Below are 24,055 nucleotides of genomic sequence, written 5' to 3' on the forward strand. Positions count from 1 at the left end.
GCGAGGGAAGAAAGGGGAGGTTTGAGAAAATGGAGAATTTGTTCTTTTCAAGGTGACAGTTATGCAAATATTGAATTGCATGTTTAGGCCCAGCATAAAAGATGGTGTGGGTTGGCACAGGAAAGGAAAAGTGATCATGGAAAAAAAAAGAATGAAGCAATACTCACTTATTGTAGCAAAGGAGGGGGGGGGGCACACCAAGAATGGGGGTGAGGCTTCTGTGGAGAGACCAAAACCTGGTCCTAATGAGGGATAACCTCATTTGTGAGGAACTGGTTAAGGTAAATATTTGAATTGTGGGTTAGGTTAAGGTTAACTGGTAATTAAGTTAGAGATAATGACTTGTTTAGGGTGTTCAGTTCAATGGAAGTTACTGCAGGGTACTAAAAAGAACAGCTGTGCAAACGTGTGTGTGTGTGTTTGAGCGACAAAGGTGCGAGTGAAGGGTTTTTGTACGTTTTACTTTGGCATGAGAGGGTTTATTTTTGTTGATGTATTGTGAGAGAAAACTTGTTGTGTACTTTTGAGTGTTACAAGTGTTTATGTTGTAAAATAAATCAATGGTGGAAAGCGCACGCACACACACACACACAAAAACAATTATGAAAAACATGCTAAAAAGCAGCCGATCCTTGCATTATTAAAACAAACGATGAAATTGTACAATAAAAATCTTAACAACAGAAAGTGGGGGGGGAAAATTAAAGCTTTGACCTGAGCCTGTCAAGGTAATGGGTTCTGTCCTCCCTCTCTTCCCTTTTTTTTTCTTTTTTCTTATAGAAACATGCTGATGGAAGCCATTCTGTGGTGAGGCCCCTGTAGCTGTTGCACAGTAGCAATTAAGAGCCAGATGTGACTGTTTTAGCAATGAGAAACCTCAGCTTAACTCTGAACGCACCCAACTACATTCACACCGAGGTTGTTCCTGAGAACTAAATCAAACCAGCAGCGCAGGGAAGCTCCCGTTTTAGCCCAACAAAGTCACTTTGCAGCTGATTACTGATGCATAAAGATATAGATCCAGTACGGGTAGATGGCATGCTGGTTTACAAGCATCAAGTGACCGGGGTCAGACTTCAGACTGAGCAGCCATGTATGTTTGTGGGTTGTGTTGCTAAGCATCAATTACAACAATCCCAATATCATGGTCTATTCCAGAGAGCTCATGTACGCACAAATTCACGCACACGTGCACGATAAGCCGCTGAATGGTTCACATTAATGTAACGGACTCATTACTTGTTCCACAGAAGAAAGCAGCCACAGTCTGTTTTTGGTATTAAGAATTTGGAGGAAGCTTCAAGGGTTAGACAGGGTCTCCCTTCAGAACACACTGAAAAGCGCACAGGGCAGATAAACATGCACATGGTCCCCAGCTCCACAGAGAGCAAGCAGTGGAATAAAAAACATTAAAGGCCAGCCACTGTGTTCCGGTGGTTTAGCAGACTGGAACTGCAGTGCTTCTGCTTGCTTTGGAAACAGATGTGATGTGTGAATCACACCAAGTCACCGATGTGAGTAAGAACTGCCAACTGATGCCATTTAAAACACACACAAACAAAATGTCAGGAAAATCTTTTTTTGTTTTTTTTGACAAACACTGTTCGTGTAGATTCTCATTCAGCCGCGTCAAAGTTTTTAAAAAAAAGGTGAGATTTGTGCGTGAGTGCTACAAGAAGTCCAGTTGCCACTGATTATACTATTTGGAAAACATAATGCTGTTCATCCCACACCCAGATTTGCAGTTGAATCCTCAGGGTTTGAGTCACAAAAAAATTAATGTCGAGTCTGATTTGGGTTCTAAGTTGGGCTCCAGTGTTCCACTCTGGCTCCATTACGGAGTTCACATTCAAACAGAAAACCTCCACAAAGCAGAAACGACACAAGTTGGCACAAACAACCTTTTGGCCCGTCTTTATCAACTAAAAAGGCTCGAGTCCTTGTCTCCAACTGTAGAGTCAGTGCTCAAGTCTAAGTCCAGGACTCGAGGACACTACAACAAAGCTCACTCCCACGCTGAAAAACAAAGCAAGTGGGCCTTATGGTGCACACATGGGCGCTATGACGAACAGAAAACGTCAAAACTAACCCTAAAATCAATAAACAAGGACAAAATTATGAATGATTTGTTTCCCCTGAATAGTTATTATTTACAAATTACACTTCAATCTAGTCTGAAAAAGAATGGGGAAAGAGTGAAAATTGGTTGCATATAAAAATGGGTTACATTAGAATCAAAGATCTGTTGGAACAATAGAAAATGTAACATGATGTCACACTCAAAAAAAACGGTACCATGACACGTATGAGTAATCTGCTGCAGCACACACACACACATACACATATCTATACAGACACACCCACACACAACAGAGACAACACACACTTCCAGCTCCACCCCTGACACGGATCACTTATTTGTCCACCTGGCGAGTTATCAGCCATGATGGTTGAATATTAGCCTAAATATGCAAATACTGTTCCATTACCAGTGGGCGTTAACCAACTCATGTAATGTTCAACCATGGAGCGCAAATCTGCATGACCTATTAGATTTCTTTTTTAAGTGTATTCCACTAAATTTCATCAGGATGGTGATAAATGCAAACACATATCGTGTTTTTCGACTGATGTCAGTTGTCACAATTTTAAAGATTCAGACCAGAAGTTGACCAAGTCATATTTTATGAAAGGCCAGATAGCAGACACTAAGATAGTGTAATCTCCACAGTAGATCGGGGCTTTTATTTCCGTAACTATAAGGCTGAACCTGTTGGGAATGTCCCATAAAATGGACTTTGGTTGGTCGTAATGAGCGGACAATAGACCACATCAAAGGTTGAGGGGAAGAGGAGTCTGCCAAATCGCTTCATTTTTTACTGCCACAAAACACCTGCCGACACTTTGACGGCACGAGTCGCAACCACAGCTCCGCTGCAGACGTTCAATGAAGCCGCCACGAGTGCATTTAAATTCAACTCATCTCTCGTCTTTTATTACAACCATGACACCAATTTCGAATATACACAAGAGTACCGTCCTCCTCAGTTCAGTGTATGACAGTTATTTACTGTTTCTCTTTGAGCATATCCAACAAAAAAAGAAAAATAGAACCAAAGACCCACTTTAGAAAAAAAAACCAAAAGACTGCAACACAGAGAGACATGAAGCTACGGACAGAGAGAGGGAATCATGATCAGTGTTCTCGTCATCCATTAACAGTAGTGATGTTGTTCATTATGCATAAGCCTCTCAATTAAAACAATATCTACATGTGTATATATATATATATATATGTATATACATGTGTATATATATATATATATATGTATATATATATATATATATATATATATATATGTATATATATATATATATAATAAAGAACAAAATACTCAAGTGAAGTGCAAATTTCTTTGGAAGTTGGAATAAAGTATGGATTCTCCTTCATTAAGATATAAATAAGTTATAAAATAGAAACTTTTAAACAAAAACAAAAAGAGACAAAGACGAAGAAATAAGAATAAAGGCAAGACGTTTTTTGTGTTTTTTTTTTTTTTTGAAACTTCAAGTAGACGTTACTTCTGAGCCGTACAGAGGCATCCATAGCAGACCGAGAGCCATTCCGTGGTTCCATCCTTCAGTACGATTTTGAACTCAACCTGTCGTACGACCCTTCGCTCCAAACTGACAGTTAATATTCTAAATGACATCCAGCAGAGGAACTCTTCTCTGACGAGGAAGTGCTGGACTGAAAAACGTGATTTAATCCGGTGATGCATTTATGTCCAAAGAGGTCAGAGAAACAAGTCCCTTTAAAAAAAAAAATAATAATAATAATTTTAAGTTGGATGTCAAATTCAGTTTCTCCCTCTTGCTCGCATTATCCTGAAATGTCAATGTCAACAACACTGATTCGAAAAAATCTTCGACAGCACCTCCGCCATGATAAGGAATGAAGACATGATGAATGGGGGGGGAAACCTCAGCCTTTCACTGCAAAAACACTGCTCTTTACCTTTAAATCGCAGGTCATCCTACCGCGCCGAACACAAGTTTCTGCAAACCTTCGTTTCTTGAAAGAGAACAAGCAAGATACTCGACCGTTAAGTTCTTTTAGCTGAACCAGCGCTTTGTTCAGTGAAATGTTCCCGTAGACAGCAGGGCTTCGTCGGTTTAGTGTGCTGGTCGATCGCTGAGCCTTTCGCGATCACTTTTTTCTCTGGAAGACATTGGCCAGCATGGCGCCCGAGGTGGTCAGCTGACCCATCTTACTTAGGAACTTGGTCTTGGCGTCCTCACCCACCAAACTGGAGGCAATAGACATGGACCTTTGGAGGGAAAACACATTATAAACGTTGAATTGGTGATGGAAAAAGTGAGGGTAATCTCTGCTTTATCAGTGCCGACTGAAAGACAAACAGAATCACAATAGTGTAGAGGGGGGGAAAAAAAGACACATATGCACTATCTGTTGATGAGCTTAGATAATCCTTTACTCCGTTGGAGAGTAAAAGCCGTTTGCCAATTCAACTTTTACAATCTAACGGCTCGGCAAGTTCCTCTTTTCAATTCAACGGGATTCAGAGCTGTTACAGCAGAGCAGTTACAGCGTTCTGTTAAACAGTTTTAAAAAAACAGCCTTGTGTTTTGTGGTGTAGAGGCAAACTAGTCCTTTAAGTCAAGCACAACATTCTCATTGTGTTGATGTGTTGTTCTGTGTAGGTAGAAAAACTCCACTCTGAATAGTTTTCAATAGAAGAATGAACCTGTCCGTTCACAGGAACGTGAACACAGGACATGGATCCACTGTATGTTTGCATGGGAAACGCCATTATTTTGTTGTAACCAAACAATCTAATCCTAGTTTAAAAGTGCATACAAGTGTTTAAAAACTAAATATTTCAATGATCTAATATCAAGATGTAAAACGATGCAATTAGCAAATCACAACCGCAAATAGTGCCAGAAGTGCTTCACCAAAACTACTTCTAATAGACAGTTTTTGATCTTATTATTAGTCGGATCTTTAATTTATTTAACACATTCACAGGTTTTGTACCATTTGCAGCTGTTTTATGTTTGATACCAATGTCGCAGTAGTTTTAATGGGCTATGGTGATATTTCATCATATTTTAATCTGTTTACATAGTGAATGTTGACATGAAACTTGATATAGATTAGAATAAAATCAGAATCGTAAGAGAACAACAACATTTACGTATTTTCCACCAAATTGTTAAGCCATACCCAGGACTACTGTATCAGCGAAATAGCAACATACAAATTATATTATATACACTACTGTTTAATAGTTTGGGGTCACTTAGAAATGTCCTTATTTTTGAAGGAAAAGCTCTTTTCTAATGAAATATAACAGGTAAAACATCTTCAATGAAAACAAAGTGATCATCGCAGGAATCCAAAAAGGATTTCAAGACACCAAAAATTGAACATATGTACTTAAACACATGCAGACGTACTGTTCTGTGAACTCATTTCTGACATCCATAGACACTCCCCCGCCTTTTTTTTTTTAATGTGCCCTTAACACATGTTAACAAGATGGCTGAAGTCCCAGCTCTTACAGCTTCACCAAATCAGCTCTTCACATCTTCTCTCCTCTCGGTCTGTTAAGATTCCCACATAATGAATGTGGTTCCAACACTAATATGCTCTCCTCTCCTCTCCCCTGAGGAATGAGCCCACAATAGGGGCCCAGTTCCAACACTGTGTAGTGATCGCTCTCTTTTCACAGTTGGACTCTTCTTCTCAACTACCACATGAAAGCCATCACTTATTAATGTCACAGTTCGTCTTATACAATTAAGAAAAAAACATAACAATAGTTTGCAAATGATTCCAGACATGACATGTGTGAATGGAACCGTTTGTTCTCACCCCTGTGCGTCCGCCATGCCCCTGTTTTCCACCTTGATTTCACACTCTTTGACCATAGAGCTCAGAATCACCTGTGGAGAACATGACAGACAGATGAAGCTTGAATGCTAATTTTACAAGACACAAAAAAAACTTTTAAAAAATAATAATAAAAAGTTCCAGATTGGAAAATAATTCCAGTCTCAGAATGTAGCGTGTAGACCTAACAGACAGTCAGCTGATTGCGAGTCACCATGGGAAAATGCTCACATGAAATGGACCGCGTGGAATTCAGAGACGCAAATAAATATGGAGGTAGGTGTGTGTGTGTGTGTATGAGTGTGTCAGACAGTCTTGACCATTAGGGAGTGAGAAAGACGTGAAGCTGTGCTGGTAATTAACATGTAAACGCATGTCTGTGTGTCAGCTGACCTCGTGCTCGGGAGAGAGTTGCTCCATGTCAGTGTGGAGACATCTGAGGCCAGGGAGGAAGTGGTTGCTCATCACCTCCTCAGAAATGACTGTATGGGATGTTAAGGGGCTACTTGACCCAAAGAACCTCACAAGACAACAGAAAGGTGTAACGCCATCATCGTCATTCAGGTCAAAGGAGGCTAAATGTGGATTCCTATTTTAAAGCTCCCATAGAGTGGTCCTATCACACATGCGAGTTACATTGACTTGTTTTTATAGTCAAAAACCTCCTAGTTGCTGGAAATGAGCCGATAGAAATATATCCTCACTGAAGCTCTCTGAAATCACACCTCCAGAAGACAGACTGTGTTGTGATTGGCCAGCCAATGAGAGCTTTCCCAACTGTCTTGTGATTGGCCAATACCTGGAAGTGACGTAATTAATTTAGCACATCAGCTCTCAGAAGCTCAGCTCCCCCCTCTGGAACGGTGGATGCACTGCTACTCATTATCAAAACATTGTTTTAACAATGTTTAAAAATGGCTTCGTCACAACTCCCCGCCACAGTCCCTTTTATGACTTTGACCTGGAGTCAGACCCAGAGTCAGAAGACACTGTCGCTCGTGAAACACCTCCACAACGGACGTTATTCTTCTTCTGCGGTTCAATGCATTCAACCGGATGTGCCCGGAATAGTGCCCGGACCAGGAGGATCCGCTGTTCAGGAGAAATGCCGTTTGTGTAACCAGACTGGGTTTTTTCAGAGATCTCGCTTAGCCCAAGATTACAATACAACACAGCGTTCTCAGCAGTGGCTGAACTGTTTGTTTTCTGGCTTCATAATCGAGGTAATGACGCAGATACACACCAACAAAAACAGCGTTAATTGGAACTTCCGTTCTAGGTCCTTTAAATACATCTGGGAAATAAGAATGCATGGAGGATGAAAAACGATTGTTTTGTTTTTTTCATTATTTTGACAAGCGTTTCTGATTTTTATGCTTCTTAAACGTAAACATCTTCCTGTTTCGTTGCTCCTTATAACAAAGAAATCATTAAAAGAAAAACATTTTGGTTGGTGGACATAACACGATCATTGAGAACATCTTCATTTCGATGTGTGAAAAATATTATTCAACATTTTATTACACGACTAATGGACAGGATTATTGACAGATTAATCCATTATGAAAAAGGCCAATCCCAGCTGACATAGGGTAAACACTCACACCCAGACCTACACTCAATTCAGAATGTCCAATTTGACTAAACCCCACAGTTTTTGGACTGTGAGAGGAACCCAGAGAAAACCCACGCACACACAGGGAGAACGACTCCATGCAGAAAAGCCTCGTGAACCCGGGTCTTCTTGCTACAATAACGGAAAATAACGAGTCACAAAAATATTGTGATGTTTCATTGTGTGCCATTATATCAACTATAATCATTGAAGCACTGTTGTGATATGGAAATATACTTGACAGTGATTTTCTATCAACAACTCATGGCGTATTTAAGCCTCCGATCATTTGCTGGCAGCAGACATTTGACTCACTAGTGAAAGAAAACTGTATATTGTTGATGCATTTAACATATTTTTGAGATCAGTGTATTTCTTATAATAGACTATTTTTGGTGAAAAAAAAAAAGATCTACAATATATTCCAGTATATGATATCGTAATCCCTGTATTATATCGCCAGATTCTTCCCAGAACACAGGATTTTATCTGAATTGAGTGGAAGAAAAATACTGATATTTTCAGTAAATTTTCTAGATTTGTTTTTTTTTTTTTTTAATTTGTTAAGACTTTCAGTATAAACTTAGAAGCAGCCGTTTTCATGGGCAAGCAGTTACAAGTTTGGACATTGCTTCTGGAAGATGGGTGGAGCTTACTTGAGAGAAATTCCAAAAATTATTGAACAACAATGATCCGTCAGTACAACTTAACTTATTTTAAAACATTTGTCCTTTGACGTCTACATTACTCTGACGTTAAAGTTGACAATCACTCATTTTAAGCACAGTGGCTCCCTTGCCTTTCACGCTACTGCATGAGCTCAGTAGCCGATCACAGCCAGTGGAGCTTTAAGGGGACGGGCACCGGCTTGAATCTATATTTTTAGCGATGGGAATGTACAATTTCAGAGCTTGTCACACTGATTACAAGAAAAAAAAAGAGAAGAGACATGCAGAGGGAGGAACAACCTCTGAGGTTACGGCTTTACCTACTGGACACGACTGCACTGTGAAATAACAGCCTGACAAAAACCCACAGGAATGAACCCCAGACCAGCTGCCTTCTGAACATGTGTGTGTGTGTTGGAAGTGGGTGGGGTGGGGTTGACAGCAGAGACAAGTGGAGAGAGAGAGAGGGAGAGAGAGGGAGAGAGAGAGAGAGAGAGAGAGAGAGAGAGAGAGAGAGAGAGAGAGAGAGAGAGAGAGAGAGAGAGAGAGGGGAAAAGTGTGAGAAAAATAGAAATAGTAAAAGTGGAAAGAATCACAGAGTGACAAAATAGAAGGACGACAGAGCCAGGGGTAGTGCAAAACCTGAGTCCTTTCCCGGGAACACGTTACTAACGAATGAAGCTCATGTTGAGTCCTTTTCCTCCTCTCACGCTCCTTCTCCCTCTCTCATCCTTTCCTTTGCTAAAGCAACCCTATAATTACCCTCTACCCCGAAAAAGGAGGGAGCTTATTTTCCCTTTCTCCTTCTGCCAAATGACAGGCAAACTCTGCCAACGCGCACACACACACACACACACACACACACACACACACACACTAAACCACACACTCGAACACCAGGGGCTACGCTGATGTGCACCATCACTCAGTTACAGAGACACGCTCCAAAAAAGCGCACAACCAGAGCCGCTGCCGCTTCAGCAGTTACTGTAACAACCTTCCAATTGACTCACTGTTACGACAGTTAATGCGGAGCCTCGGCCAACGATAACACGGACTTCTGGTAAATTCTAAATTCATACAGTCCCATAGTGATTAAAGTGTGAGTGAGCTGACCTGTCACAAGGTTCTCTTTCTGTGTCACAGTAAACTATATAAAAGAGCTCTAAATAAAGTCCCTCTCATTAAAAAAGTAGATCCGTTATAACTGATATATATATATATATATATGCTCATTCATACTCCTTGTGGAAGGATACAGCAGCAGGAGAGCGCACTGTAGGCCTCAAACAGCTGTGTGGCAATGTCGATTCTCTTGATCTCCACTTGCTGGCTGTTGTTGGCTAGTGCCAGTTTGTGAAGATGTGGCAGAACAACTAGAGGGAAAAGACAAAAGGCAGCCACATGAGAAGCGTATTAGAAAAACAAAACTGAGCATAGTATTGACATGATTTTATCTTACAGTCATCTCTAAAGCGTGGCTCAGCGTTGGGCCCGACTCTTCCAAACGTCCTGATGATTTCCATATGCAGGGAGTGCTGATCCTGGTACTGCGGGTCCTCGAGGAACGATGCCAGCTGCATCTTTACACGCTCCAACAGCTGTACGTACAAACAAGACATTTCAAATATTTGTAAAGTGCTAGATTTAATGTCTTCATTTCTTTGTTTGACATTGAATGTTTCCTACCTCTTTTTGTGTGACAGTCTCCATGATGGTACCAAAGGCAGGAATAGTGGATATCCTCACTGAGCTAAATAAAAAAAAAAATAAAAAAAAATCAGCAGTAGAGCGAGACGTTTGTTTCAACACTCATAGTCAGATGGAACCTGTCTTTCGGGTTTCTAATCAGACTTGGTCAAATATTGTCTGCAAAGATTAACTCTTCGATGTTTGGATCGCCAGATTGCTGGGATTTAACCACGTTTAAACATGTCAGATTGCCTGAGGTTATGTCACCGATCAGCTTTCCCCTCCAGATTTATTTAAAGAATACTCAAACAATGCATTTATGTGACACACTTTCCATTACACTGTCACATCTAGCTCCCGTTCAGCCGTCGCACTAAAAACTGCAAAGAAGTAGTATGTGCTTGTAACGTGATTATGACATGGACTAACCACAATGATGACAAAGTGGTGACTAATGCTGTGCTGCCATCTAGTATTATAAGACTTGAGGCGGTATTTAAAATGCTTGACATTGTTATCAATATTTTACTGATGGCTGCAAATTGAAAGACTATATGTGCCCAGTTTCTGTTTAGATTTGTTATTGATAATTCTCAATTCAGTTCACTTGGTTGGTGCATTCTGACCCACTAAAGACATCGATTCTGTTTTTCACAAGTGTTAAATTGTTACATGAAAATAGTAAGGTTAGGTTTGCAGGTAATGTTTAACCCAGGTATAAAATGAAGATGTTTAACGTAGGTCAGGTGTAAATACTTTAAATTGTTTAAATATGTTGCCCAAATCATTATCAAGCCCTCATCTAAATATAAATGAATGAATCTCAGTTTGTATTGAGAGATTCTTCCATTTATTGAATTTTGATTTGCTTTTTTTTCTTAAAATACAAAATATGCCATACTGCACAATAAATAAAAAAACCCCCAATAATAAATGGTTAAAAGACTTGCAATAAGCAGGGTTAATGAGGGTGATGGTTTATAATCATTCAGCTGTCAGTAGGAGCAGGAACAGATTAAAGAGAAATCATCTTCCCTGTGATAAACTGGCCACCTGTCCAGGGTTTACTCCCCACAACCCTCATGTGGAGGATAAAGCGGTAGACAATGACTGACTGTATGAATGAATGAATGAGTAAGTCATCTTGAGAGTACTGGAGTAAAAATTCACTTCTCATTATGTCTCTATGCATTATAGAGTTTTTCTTTCATTGTCTGCTGATCGTGGACACATCAAAATGTCATTAAAATGCCATAAATCTAACAATCTAACAGTAATGTGTCCATCAACATGTGAAATTAAATTCAAGGCATAAAATGATGAGATGAAAAGGGCTGCATTCCAACAGTGTAACCACTGACGTCATAATTGTGTCAAATTTTAATCTAATGCACCAAAACGTGTTTCCCAGAAGATTAAACAAGGGGAGAGTAACAGTTTATCAGCCACTCACTGGGGCTACAGAGCAGTGTGTACTGATGACAGGATATGGGAAGAGAAACAACTGTCTCCAGGCTTTTACTTCCTCTTCCAGTGGATTAGGCGTTAGTTACAGAAGCTGCCACATGAGTTAAATTCAGCCTGAAGGCTTTTAGTGGCAATTGGTCACAAGGGTTTTTATTTTTCATTTTTTGTGCCCATTCAAGCTCAGCAAGACCAATTCTTGTTTCCCTGTGCTTCACACTGTAAGATTGCAGCCCTCGGAACGACAATGTGAAAGAGAGAGGTTTTTTTCTTGTGTGGATTGACTCACAATTCAGGGCCACTGCACAGAGTTATAAGGGCCGGAGCCGCCCGGCGATCTACTAATGCTTCACTCATGCCTCGGAGAACCAACTGCAAACCCACCACACAGCAGGATGAGAGAGAGGGAGAGAGGCCGGGTGGGAGGAAACAGAGGCAGAAAAAGGAGGAAGGGTAATACAGAGGGAGGTAGGAGAGAGAGGTAAAGGTCGAAAGGGAGGACAGAGAATAGATGGAGAGACAAACAGAGTGATAGGAGAATATAACCAACCACTAGCTGATGGGTTGGTCAGGAGGAGGGGCCCTGCCTCAAAGGGGTGGGGAGGAGGAGGAGGATGTGGATGGGTTACAGAGGAGCATGCTGGACTTGTGCTGTTGCTGCGTGCTGGCAACATGATGAGGCAACAAGAGCTGGCATGGATTAGTGTTGCGGATTGATGCTGACGTGCAGTGTTAGTGTTAACAGTGGTTGTGCTGATGAGCCTGAACCCAATTCGGAGCAATTCTATAGAAACAATTAAAATCTGCGCCAGAGGAGAAACAAATATTCAGGTCGTTGATAGTAGAAAGTAGATCAATTGTAAACATCGCATATTTTATGATCGTTTCATATGGAATTTGCTCCTTGAAGGTAGAGACTTGCTCCAGCGTGATAGTTCTCAGGCGGCAAAGAGAAGGGGGGAGAGAGAGACGCGGCGCGGTTGATTGTTGTCGTTGATGTTGCACTTACATTTCAGGGTCGGAGGACAGTGTGATGAGAGCCGGCACCACTCTCTGAGCGACCAGCGTCTCATTCACCCCCTTCACCAGCAGCTGATCGGATTTGGACAGAGCCAGCCGTGATGTCACAGAAGTGGGCGGGGCATTGGGACAAGAGCGAGCAACACCGCCAATAGATAGATAGAGAGAGAGAGAAGAAAGGGAGAGAGAGAAAAAAAGAAAAAGCAAAACAGAAAGGGGAGGAGAAAGAAATAAACAAAACACAAAAAGATAGAAAGTGATATACAATGACAAGAACCATAGACGCAAGGCACGGAACGGCACTGCATGTACCAAGCAAGTGTGTGTGTACACACTCTCATTCACACACACACCAACACATGTGAGAATGCAGACTGCACAAATACTTTTACAGTACAGTGAGAATAAAGCTGTTGGCTCTTTCCACAGACTCCAGGTCAGATTATAATTTCATACATTTTAATTCATCTAATCTGGGGTCTGTGCTAGAGCTTCACCTTCCAACCCACAGTTTTGACAATGGTGTACAACTTTTCACTATGGAATGGTGACAGTGAGATGAGTTGGGAGGGGGGCAAGTACTTCACAAAAACAAGGGAGGGGGGATATGAATCCAGCCTACCACTCCTCCTTCCCCTCATTTATATCAATGAATGCCCCGTTCTACAGTAATGCCTGGAGCCTAATCCCAACATTTGACCTTTAAATGTGCACAGATCTCAAAGATACAGGGAGACGTACAGTAATGCACTCTGGCTGTTTCCAGAGGCTGAGGCCAGCACTTTTTGCTTTGGGAACGTGGCTCCAAAATGGCTACAATCAGTGGAATTGAAGTGTACGGAAGAAAACAACTGAAACAGTATTCTCCCTTTAAAAATAATAGTCGTGTTATATTTCCAACAGACCTGAAATACCCCAATAAAGTAGAACATATTCCCATGAAAACATTTCGGAATAAATCACATTTTCCGACAACACTGAGAAGGAACAGGCCTTGAACTCTTTTGAAACTGCTGACTGTTACCCTTTCCCTGACACGCAGCAGATATTTACGCAGTCACTTCTGAGACCAGTGCACAGTGAAAGGTGTAATGTGAAGGGTCTGGGCATTCAGTTGAAACCAGGTTGCTGATAAAGGTACAGAAGTCTTTTCCTCACACCAGCAAAACAACAGCAATAGCAAGCAGCACTAGCGTGTGTATAGCACACAGTTAAACATGGAAACAATAGATAGGAATTTAATTGTAGAACAATGCAAAAAGACAATTTTAGCTCACAACATATCATATATAATTTAGTGTGCCTTATTATTCTGTTGCAAACCTTAAAAAACACATTTTATTAATAACTGCACAGCCATAATATTCTCATTTTAACTTTAGCAGAGTAGCACCACATGGTAGCATAATCAGTTATTCTTGATATAAAGAGCTAATGTGTAATTTCTCATGTTATATGTTAAAATAAAATCTAGTCAAACAACTATTTATGTGGGATTGATTCAATGCATCATCTGTATGTATGTGCGTGTGTACCTCAAACATCCGCGCTGCTGTACACCGGACCAGTGCCGAGGTATGGACCACCCCATACCACAGAACAGTCAGCAGCAATTCGTGGTACACTGGGTTGGCACTGAAACAGAGCAAAACATTGTGACCTTTCATTAGACTGTACAGGCGAGCATTTGCCTCAAAACGTGGGGTACAGTGAGCCAAATTCAGTTAAGGTTATGTGTGCAAGTGTGTGTCTAACCCAAGCTCTACAAAGGAGGCCTTCAGGCTGTCGAGGGGAGCATGGGACAGCGACAGGGTTGTCATAACATCCTCTAGGAAACCCACCAACAACTTACGATCTTCCTCCTTTAATGAAATGAGGGCAAGTTTATGCAGTTTACAAACGCACTCACACTGGCATTTCAACATACACAAGTTTTCCCATGGACCAGTTATCTTCTTTTTTTTTTTTTCTCGCTTCCACTTTCAACTTGAATCAAATGGGGGCAGAAAACAACACTCCCACCCACACTCCACTTTGTTTTGCAAGTGCTAAATCTAAATTCAAAAACAAAAGCATGTGGTAAGCTGATGTGTTTTGGAGCGGATTTTCCCTCGTGACAAAGAACAATAACTCTAAAGTGTAATGTGGTAAACACTGGTCCAAATAACGGTCCAAAATCAGCACAAGTAATTCAACGAAATACTGTAAGCAGAGGAAATCAGTCAAATGATCTATGGACACTTTATTTTTATCTTGCAAGTAAGACACAAAAAACCTTACCTGGTTATAGCATGTCAATACTCCAGTGGCATAAATGGGGACTGTGGCTTTGGTGAGGATACCATTCCCCACCGAGGCATCTTATAGAGAAAGAATTCAAAAACAGCATCAAATACTTTGTCATGTTTCAATATTCTTTAATCAGTAAATGAATTATCTGTTTCTGCCTGATTAATCAGGAAAACTGAAGGATCATGGCATGATGAGGTCAGTTCTACAGCACACATTAAAATTTTGCTGTTTATACCGCAAACTACAACTGCAAAATAAGGTCATAACGTCCTAAACACAGACTGGGCCTCAACACAAAACACATTTCACCAGCGGCCACAACACCAATCCGAAATCACGAGGCTGCAAGACAAGACCAAGCACCTCTACCGACAACAGAAATATATCCACAATTTCACACACAAAAAAAAAAGAGGGGAACACCCATAACTGACTCCAAATAGCCTGTTTACATCGACAGAGTCCGATGTCCACCAGCCAACATTCTGTCGACGGCAGCCGAGTAAATCTCACAGAACATGCACATGAGTGTGTATGTGACTGAGCTGTTCTTACCGACATTTTCTTCAGATAGCCGGAGAATCTCCTGGAACTGTGGTTTAACCTAAAAGGAAGTCATTATGGAGATATAATTGATGAACTCATTCTCTTGTCATTACTCAATTTGTAAAAGAAACACAAAATAATCGTTAGTTGCAGCTCTAGTATTAATAATAATAAAATAAACAATAAACACTTGATAGTGCACAGATTTTTGTTTGGAATCTTCTTAAGGTCAGAAAATGGCACAGTGGGCATCACTGACTGTGGACAGATGAATACACAGTCTATCCTGTGAGTCACGACAGGAAATGTACCCACCAGACACTTATTCATAAATTCTCAAAGGGTAAACACACGTTAAGATACAAAGAAAATCCACACATTTCCACTTACATGTGTGATGTTAAAATGAGGCACAATGAGGTGTTTTTTTAAAACCAAATATCAGAATGCATGATGAGTCACTGAATTTTTTTCCAGTGAGCAAAAACAGCTCTTAAATTTGACAGAGGCTTAAGAAATAATGCTTTTTGGAAAATGAAAATTTGTGGGCACTCTGTTTGAATGTTCAAAATGAATATATTTTAGCTAAAGGAATACAATGCCATCACCTAAGAGCTGTGGTAGCCTCAGCATATTTCAATTTGAGAATTTACATGGCTTTACCTTAGTGTTGGTAAAGATCTTGCCGAAGGTGCGACACAACCTCCAGAAGAAGCGAGAGAATTCGTGAACGCAGGTCGACGATGTGACGTTGATCCGACCCACAATATCTATGAGTGTTGGAAGGCTGGAGACAGAGCACACGGACTAAAATCAGTATGTTTATTTATAGGAGTTTGATTTTAACATGCTGTGCAAACATTTGTCTTAATAGACTTTATTTATGAATCGTACAGCTGATTGACCACCCATAACAGGCTCTCCCAGCCAGTGGTGCCTTCATGTTCCAGCTGATGATCATAGAGTAGCAGGAGCGCACTCAGGATTTCTCTGCTGCCGATGATGGTGGCTACATCCTGCAGGGGAGAAGCTGGTCTGGGAAACCTTGTGACTGAAAGAAACAGGATTACAAAGAAAACTCAGGTGAAGAAAAGTAGGAAAATGTAGGAATAAGTAAAACTCTTCTATTTGACTGAACATGATTTTTGTGTGCATTTGTTCTACCCTCTATTGCAGGAATGTCTCCATGGGCTTTGGCTCTGCTGGTGAACGGTGCATTCTGCAGCACCACGGCAAACAGAGGAGGGATGAGAGACTGCAGGGCCGAAAGGAACACGTGCAATTTGTGTTCATCTAGACTGTGTTCTCCTTGCTAGAGAAAGAGGGAGGGAAGTCGTAACAAGAAGGGGCAGAAAGGATTAGAGTAAAGGTGGGCAGTGCAGTTCACTGTATCAAAAAAGAAACATTTTGTAGCCTGGATGTAACGAAGAGTATGTCAGCACACAGAAACTTACCTTAAGTAGTTTCTCTATACGTGCCAAAAGAGAAGGTATGAGTGAAGTTTGCAGGGTGCCAAGCTCCGTGGTCCATGCAGCAAAGGCAGGAATAAAGACCTGATGGACTGCACTGACCACACGCTCTGATGGATCCGCAAGGGACATCAGCATCAGCTCAAATCCCTGCAGGGAACACACATGTACACAAAAGTCAGGCATGGATATTCACACCAGGAACTGTATCCCTCAAGGTCATTTTACTTTCAACAACAAGAAGAACTATTACACAAATGACAGTTACCTGGGAGTACTTGTCAGGGTCATCTATATAACCCATAATAATACCCAGGCTCTTGACCACAGCTTCTCTGACCATATCCGCCTTATCTTCAGTAAGCATTTGCTGCAACATGGACAACACTAGGGAGCTACGGATCTCTTTCTGTAGAGACAGAAGTAAGGAGCATATACTGTCAATCATTCTCTTTACTTCGTTTATATACAGTGTATTCCAGTGTTAAGCTATCAACATATTCTTACAGGCAGGTATGGTGCTAAGGCTCCACAGGACTCCGCCACCAACAATCTCCTCTCTGGATATTTGTGGTTAATCTGCAGTGAGAGAGCAAAATGTAGAGGAATGAGTGTCCAAAGCAATCGTTTAAAAGAAGTTGAAAGGAGGACAGGAGCAGACAGGAGAGCAGCCACTGTGGAATGGAAACAACTCAAGTATCATCAACATGCTGACCCTCTGGAAACCGCTATTTATCTTTCGAGGCAAATTCTCAGCCTCCAAACTGCTGGCAGCTGTTGTTGTCATGGTAGCAGATTTTGTTAATCATAAATATCTACATGAGGTGACACAGGTGGCAATGAAAACAAAACTGATATCACATTTAATTCAGGGACACTATGGAGTTTCACAAAAAGTCCGATTTAGTTTTTCATAATACACTGTATGAACAACGTGTTGTTTTAACTAGAGATTTGTACAGATTTTGTGCTCTATAAAGATGAAAAAAAGCATAAACAAACACTGATACAACACGTGTGATGAGTGAAATGAGTGAAAATGTCTCATGCTCACTGAACCACTCTTTCAAAATTTAAGCCCAATGAATCATGGCATTGTCATCTTGTTATTCAGTATATTTAGGAAGGTCAGCTGACCTCAAACTTTTGGGCAAATAACATTGCTGAAAGTGGACCTGACCAAAGTGAAGCAACCCCAAATCATAACACAACCAACAGTTTTGGCGGAATGTGAACCTTTTTTCTCTGGTCAGTCAGTGTGTCCTGCTTCAAAGTGATCAGTGATGTTTGCATGAGGTCGATGAAATACTTGTTGCCTCTCTGTGTTTGGTAAACTTCTTGGACAGGTGTGAAAATTACAGCGTATGCGATAACTGCGTGTGTCTCAACGATACCTGTTCCCAGCACTGAGGAAGGAGTTCGGCCTCGACACGGGTTGGACCTACGTGCCGCGCGAATGCGACACATCCCGTCAAGATCATTTGTCTTCATAGAGACACAAACAAGACATACATATGATATCAAACTATTGAATAAACCCTTTGTTTATTGTGCAATAATGAAGTAAAAAGTCAATCAGCATGAGTAAAAATATCTGCATATTATCCCGTCTCGACAAACCTTTGCTCGTCATCTGGTCTCTTGATTAAGTTAAAGAGGATGTGAAGGAGTTGGTCTCTTTCCTTAGGTTCTGGGTGAAGGCAGGCGGTACATAAGATGAGTGGAATCAACTCCTGAATGAGAGAAAGACAGAGGGGGGAAAAAAGAGAGGGAGCGGTGGCACCAGATTAGAGTCTTTCGTAAAAGCAGAGCAAGGTTAAAACACAGAGAGGGAAGGATGCTTGGCTGCAGACAAACAGGCCTGGATATCTATGGAGCAGGGGGGAAACCAGAAGGGCAAAAAGGTGTTAAACTAGGAGAGTCACAGTAAAAAGGAAACACACACAGGGTGACACCAACAGGAGTCTGCCCACGCCAGTGAAAACATACTTACCTTTCAAAACTATCTTGGTGTTTAGACCTTTTGGCTTCACACCAATATATACAAATACACACACAAACTGGAGAAATGTAAATAGTGCATGCACATACCCATAATGCAGCTGCAAAGAGACAGACACACACACACACACACATACATATCTAATCCGCGTTTCCTGCTATAACTCTATTCCATAGTTCAGACCAAGTTCATGAGCCTTCCAGTCAGGGAGGAAGGCTCAGCTGCCCTCGATACAAGGCCTCTACAGCCAAAGTGTGGTCAGTGCTACATTCTTGCCACACACACACCCAAATTAAAGAGTGCACATGGAGTAAAAAATATGTTGTGTTTTTTTTTTTCAAAGTTTTAATTTTTCTACTTCCAAGAAGATGTTATAGTTCCCTGCCAAGTGGTGGAAGAATGAGCAAAACCCCAGCACTGAAAGGACAGATCCGACATTGACACTCAGGCAAAGTCACTCATTTAATCCTGGACAAACGCTTTGAATAGAAACATTCTGGCAATTAAGTGTCAGTATTTTGAAATTGGAGAAATTCGTTTAAGCAACAAAACCCTGCAAAATAATTAAATTGAGCCAAATATGTGTCACATTCAATACATTTCTGTCTGCATTTCTCTTAAAATACCATACACTGTGCATCTTCATAAGATAAGCACACATATATGAACTAAACAGCATAGATTTAATCACATAAAGAACTGACTTTATAAGAAGCACATACTTGTGCTTATGTGGAGACTATTTCAAGAGCTTAAACATCTAACCAGTGCAGGATAAACATTGTGGGCAGGTAGAGTGGTCAGTGTGACGCCGGGAGGCCCAGAGGGAAGGGGGGGCAATGCCGATGCTTAACTGTAAAGAGCAGCACAACTGCACATTTCAGTCAAAGGCCCACATCCAACAGGAGCCTATAGATATCATTAGATGTGTCGCTGAACAAGAAAACAACAGGTGCCAAAGTCTGAGGTGAAGTCGGCTTATGGCTAAGTCTTTGCTCCCGAGTTAGATTGTATTTTATCTCCCAATGTTTTGTCTTATAACAGCCATAAACCAGAATCCTTGGTGAAGTCAATCAGGTAGTAAGCATATTATGAACACCCACCAGGTGGCAACTCTATTTGAACTCTATTGACTTTATGGGAAAATTTGCTCCCATTTGAAAGTCAGTTAACTTTTTTCTTGAGGACTTGAATGATTTGTTATACTCGCCAATATAAAAAAGGAAGTCCACCAAATATAAGAAGACATTTGAGAACATCCTCATTTCCAGGTTTGAAAAAGACTGATCAACATTTTCTGGCAGATTAACCGATAATGAAAATTTGAATGAATTTGCAGCCCAAGTCTGAAGAGTGTTTCAGCAAGGAAGTGGCCAAAAACAGTCACTACACTCAAATTCAAAATACCAAATATTTTGGCTGTACTGTGAGTTCAGTATGCGATATGCAATATTATTCCTGAGTCTCTGTGACATATTAGGAGGTTTATGGCCAATTGCTTAACATTTATTACATAATGCACCTTTAAGTAAGAAAATGTTGAATATATGCAGAAATTATGAAATATTTCAATTATTTAAAAAAATTAAATAAAATATAAACAACAATGTCCCTGAATTGAGCTGAATATTTTGAAGTTTGAATGAAGTTTCTATATTGAAGTATGTGAAACTAACTAACGGCAAAATAAGATGGAATTTTAAAAAAATAGCCACAGAAAAACATAGTGGGATTGTTTGCAGCAATTCCCCTAATGATTTACAGTGTCTGATAACATAGCCAGGTGGCAGGCACAGTTTCAGCGCATCATTCTACCGTTTCAAGTCAAACACCTTTTGTTCTTAAGTGGGTGTCACATTTAAACAGCTTAAGGAGTGTCTCCAGGCTCACGGTAGATTGGCAGCTTCGAATTGCAAGATGGAAGTGTGAGCAGCTGCATGTGCGTGCATGCAATGTCATGGTTGACGAATCTAACGGACAGAGTGCAAAGTCCACGCTGCTCAAGTGGCCCTCCGAGGCCCACGAGCGCTGCCGTGTTTTAATTTTCTGCCATCCTCAGTTTGTTTGTCTTGATTTTGCAGCGAGATTAAGTTCCCCATAACTGTCTGCGTTTGACTAAATCCCCATAACCATGGTGATATGCAAAGCAGCCTGACCAAGAACTACTCCAACCAGATTTATCTCCTGTAGCTTGTGTCATGTTTCGACACACAGCGTGTGAAACTCAAGCACATGTGTATACCCGTGGACACACACAGGTACAAATTGCACGCAAGCGGTTCTGCACAGACGACACACATGTACCACGACTTTCAAAGAAAAAAAAGCCTGATCTGTTTTAAAATCCCCTTCCTCCTCATTCGTCAGAAAAGAGAGAACATCCAGCTTGAAGTAACAAAAACAAACCTGTCCTTCGCCACTTATAGGGAGGCAGCAGAGTCATTAATTAAACCGACATCAAGGCGAATATTTTTCACTTAGGTTTGCTACGTATAAATGGGTCAGTAGGTACAAGATTTATCAGATGAATCAAAACAATTAAAATCTCGAGAGACATTCAGACACTTCAAATGATTAGAGATGCAGAAAATAAAACAGACAATGGACAAAAAAAGAAACATTAGATAGAGATACACAGGGTTAAAGAGAGACACAGTAAATGACCCACCTCAGGCTAAAACTGTGCACATGAGGCCATAATTGCATGCAAGTTCACATTTAGTCTACAAGGCAAATTTTAATAACAAACGGCACAATTACTAACTATTGACTATGATTATATATAATTATCTATTGCCAATTAAATAAGAAAACTACAAGCAAGTCGGACCTTTAGTGACAGCAGTTGAAACCAAAAGGAACTGGGCGTTAGTTACATCAGGTCATGTGAGAACCATGCAGATGAGTGCGTGAAAGACTCACCTGGCAAAGATGTGCAACCATTCTCTATAGAGAGAGGCATGCATGAGAGTGAGAGAATGAGTGAGACGAAAAGAGAAAAATAAAAACCAGTGAAGGCCAAGAGGGACAAACATGAGTGTGTGGGGGGTGGGGGGGACAAAAATAGCAGAGGAGACATGATGCTGATGCTTCTAAAACAAACACCATCTTAAACGACGGGAGGCAAAATTCCCAGTCAATAGATAGACACAAATCAGCTAGATATACATGGGTTATTACAATCTACATTAAAATGTTTGCAGAGACACAGTCAAATCAGAAAATGACAAAATGACAAAAGGGGATAAGTGCACAATCAGTAAATTAGGGTTGAGACATTAGTATGATTATGATACACAAAACAGCAATCACACTAATTACAGCAGGACAAAGAAGACGGGAAGCAGCTACACCGTGTATAACACTTCATTACATGTTCGTTGAATTATGGGATTGCCTCATGGCACAAACCTAAAAGAGGGCGGTGCTCTTTCAGTGCAAACAGAATTAAATCTTTATAGGACATGCTGAAGTGAGTGAATCACCAGCAGAAAAGACGATCACCCCCTTAAGCAAATATACCAAGACAAAAATCCTGACCGGAGGTTTAATACTCACTTTTATAAGGATGAGCAAAAACATGAACTGGTACTGATGCCAAGATATAAATTTGCTGACATCACAATTATTAATGCAGACAATTTATGCAGCAAATAGGGCTTTTAAACCATGACGCATTTCGGCTGGTTGTTTGGTTCAAATAGGAATTTACATGTTGAAGATGACTGTGCTCTCTGCAAATCTGCCTTTATTTTCACCACACTTAGCTTTTGCTGCTGTGTGTGTATCTACTGGACACTTAAAGCAGAAGCCTGTGATGATGACAGTAATGTAAGCAATACAGGGAGCAAGGGGAGCAGCAGAAGTGAGTTTACCTCTCGTTTAGCAAGGAGGACGTTGGGGACGATGTGAGGGAGACAGCGGCCTAGCATTAGCATCACACTCTCCTCACTGTCTGCTATACGGGACACCTGGAAATGGAAAAAAAAAGAACATTTCAGAAGCGGGTTTTCATGAATGTACACTTTGTATGTATCCATGAGAGAGTCTGTGTGTGCTGACCTCTGCTCCCAGGCGGCTGTCGGAGCACATTCTGCAGAAGGACAGTAGGGCTTGCTGGAAAACTGGAGATAAGTTCCTGTAGCACCGCAACCAAGGAAGGCGGGGGAGAAAAACAGTCACTGCAATCAGCACCACTTAATCTGTGCTCCACAAGAAATCTAGTGAGGGATACTGTATACTGCACTTAAATATAAAAATAAACAGAGATGAATGCCTTCTCAATAGAGGCTGACCACTAACTTCAGCCGGTCCTAGCCAGTTTTGGAAGTTTTCATCGAGATGAGTTAAGACATTTTCTAAAGCACAATAGTATGAATCAGAAGCACAGTATGATCAGATTCACCAGATGTTAGCTGCAACATACTGTACAGTATTGATGGAACAGTGACAAACATTTATTTCAGTGTGATCAAATGTGCTTGGGGCATTAAAGAAACAAAAAAGTGGCACAACCTAAATCTCTCCTCAAGAGGGCAGCAACTTAGCAAAGAAGAGCTGTATTGTCTGTCAGTGGCTACGTAGACTGTTAACTACCTCCACCCTGTGGTAAAAAATAGAAACTACACTGAATTACTTGGTTGACGGCTGCCTTTTTTGTATACATTTCTTCTGAACCTGAAAGGATCCATTCAGAAAATCAAATTAATAACTCATCAATTTGAAGACAAATTAATAAAATCCTGTTGAAGCAGGAACTTTCTAATGCATCTATACACATTTCTATGCAGGAAGCATATACAGATTATTTTGCTATACTTATATCACAAATGTTATGTAAATTTATTTTTACCTGTTGGGTTTGTCAAACTTGACAGGAGGCTTGCTCTTAACCTCGTTGCGGGACTGTGGACACGTCTGCGACGTGTTCTGAGTTGAGGGAGAGTTCAGACCACCTTCAGGCTCTGAAACCCCTCGAATGTCGAGATACTGGCCGTTATCTGTCGGAGGCTGAGGGTAAGACTATTTTTAGTAAAGGTTAATGGGTCAAATGTGAAAACTTCATCAGGAAGTATGCAAAGACACTCGAACCATATTTTTTATTTTTAAGGATGAGGCACTGCATATTCAAAATGACCACATACCATGGAGAGAGGGTCAGCGGAAGAAGTAGTGGTGGCGGGTTTCGATGTATTCTGGGGGATCAGGTCCAGAGTGGTTGGAGGAGGGGAGGAGACAGTTCTCTTCAGTGTTTGAATTTCACTGTGAGGTGGAGGAAAAGAAAAAGTACTTCTTATGCATGGAATAGTAAGTCTTCTTTAAAGTGGCAAAGTCAATTTGTCTACATCTCAATGGTGGTCATTTAGG

The 24,055-nt window shown here is 40.8% G+C and overlaps 1 protein-coding gene across 4 annotated transcripts in view; it reads right to left on the reverse strand.

The window, feature by feature from the left end:
• Positions 1 to 3,739: 3,739 nt before the first annotated feature.
• Positions 3,740 to 24,055, reverse strand: part of relch (RAB11 binding and LisH domain, coiled-coil and HEAT repeat containing) — a gene marked incomplete at its 5' end in the record, with an annotated part of 29,895 nt that continues 9,579 nt past the window's right edge. The window contains 24 exons of one of the 4 annotated variants that reach the window (XM_083901969.1): positions 3,740 to 4,331; positions 5,903 to 5,973; positions 6,314 to 6,402; positions 9,463 to 9,579; positions 9,666 to 9,804; positions 9,893 to 9,956; positions 12,369 to 12,451; positions 13,915 to 14,014; positions 14,135 to 14,241; positions 14,660 to 14,739; positions 15,227 to 15,275; positions 15,881 to 16,004; positions 16,112 to 16,268; positions 16,382 to 16,529; positions 16,672 to 16,836; positions 16,955 to 17,095; positions 17,194 to 17,265; positions 18,081 to 18,171; positions 18,307 to 18,419; positions 21,611 to 21,634; positions 22,564 to 22,659; positions 22,751 to 22,826; positions 23,541 to 23,698; positions 23,839 to 23,950. In XM_083901969.1, the coding sequence (XP_083758095.1) occupies positions 4,211 to 4,331; positions 5,903 to 5,973; positions 6,314 to 6,402; positions 9,463 to 9,579; positions 9,666 to 9,804; positions 9,893 to 9,956; positions 12,369 to 12,451; positions 13,915 to 14,014; positions 14,135 to 14,241; positions 14,660 to 14,739; positions 15,227 to 15,275; positions 15,881 to 16,004; positions 16,112 to 16,268; positions 16,382 to 16,529; positions 16,672 to 16,836; positions 16,955 to 17,095; positions 17,194 to 17,265; positions 18,081 to 18,171; positions 18,307 to 18,419; positions 21,611 to 21,634; positions 22,564 to 22,659; positions 22,751 to 22,826; positions 23,541 to 23,698; positions 23,839 to 23,950 (2,497 nt within the window). In that variant the 3' untranslated portion in view covers positions 3,740 to 4,210. Of the gene's footprint in view, positions 4,332 to 5,902; positions 5,974 to 6,313; positions 6,403 to 9,462; positions 9,580 to 9,665; positions 9,805 to 9,892; positions 9,957 to 12,368; positions 12,452 to 13,914; positions 14,015 to 14,134; positions 14,242 to 14,659; positions 14,740 to 15,226; positions 15,276 to 15,880; positions 16,005 to 16,111; positions 16,269 to 16,381; positions 16,530 to 16,671; positions 16,837 to 16,954; positions 17,096 to 17,193; positions 17,266 to 18,080; positions 18,172 to 18,306; positions 18,420 to 21,610; positions 21,635 to 22,563; positions 22,660 to 22,750; positions 22,827 to 23,540; positions 23,711 to 23,832; positions 23,951 to 24,055 lie in introns of all 4 variants that reach the window. The other 3 variants (XM_083901967.1, XM_083901970.1, XM_083901968.1) reach the window with 3 other exon arrangements.

Source organism: Microchirus variegatus, assembly GCF_963457635.1.
Source record: "Microchirus variegatus genome assembly, chromosome: 15".
NCBI lineage: Eukaryota > Metazoa > Chordata > Actinopteri > Pleuronectiformes > Soleidae > Microchirus > Microchirus variegatus.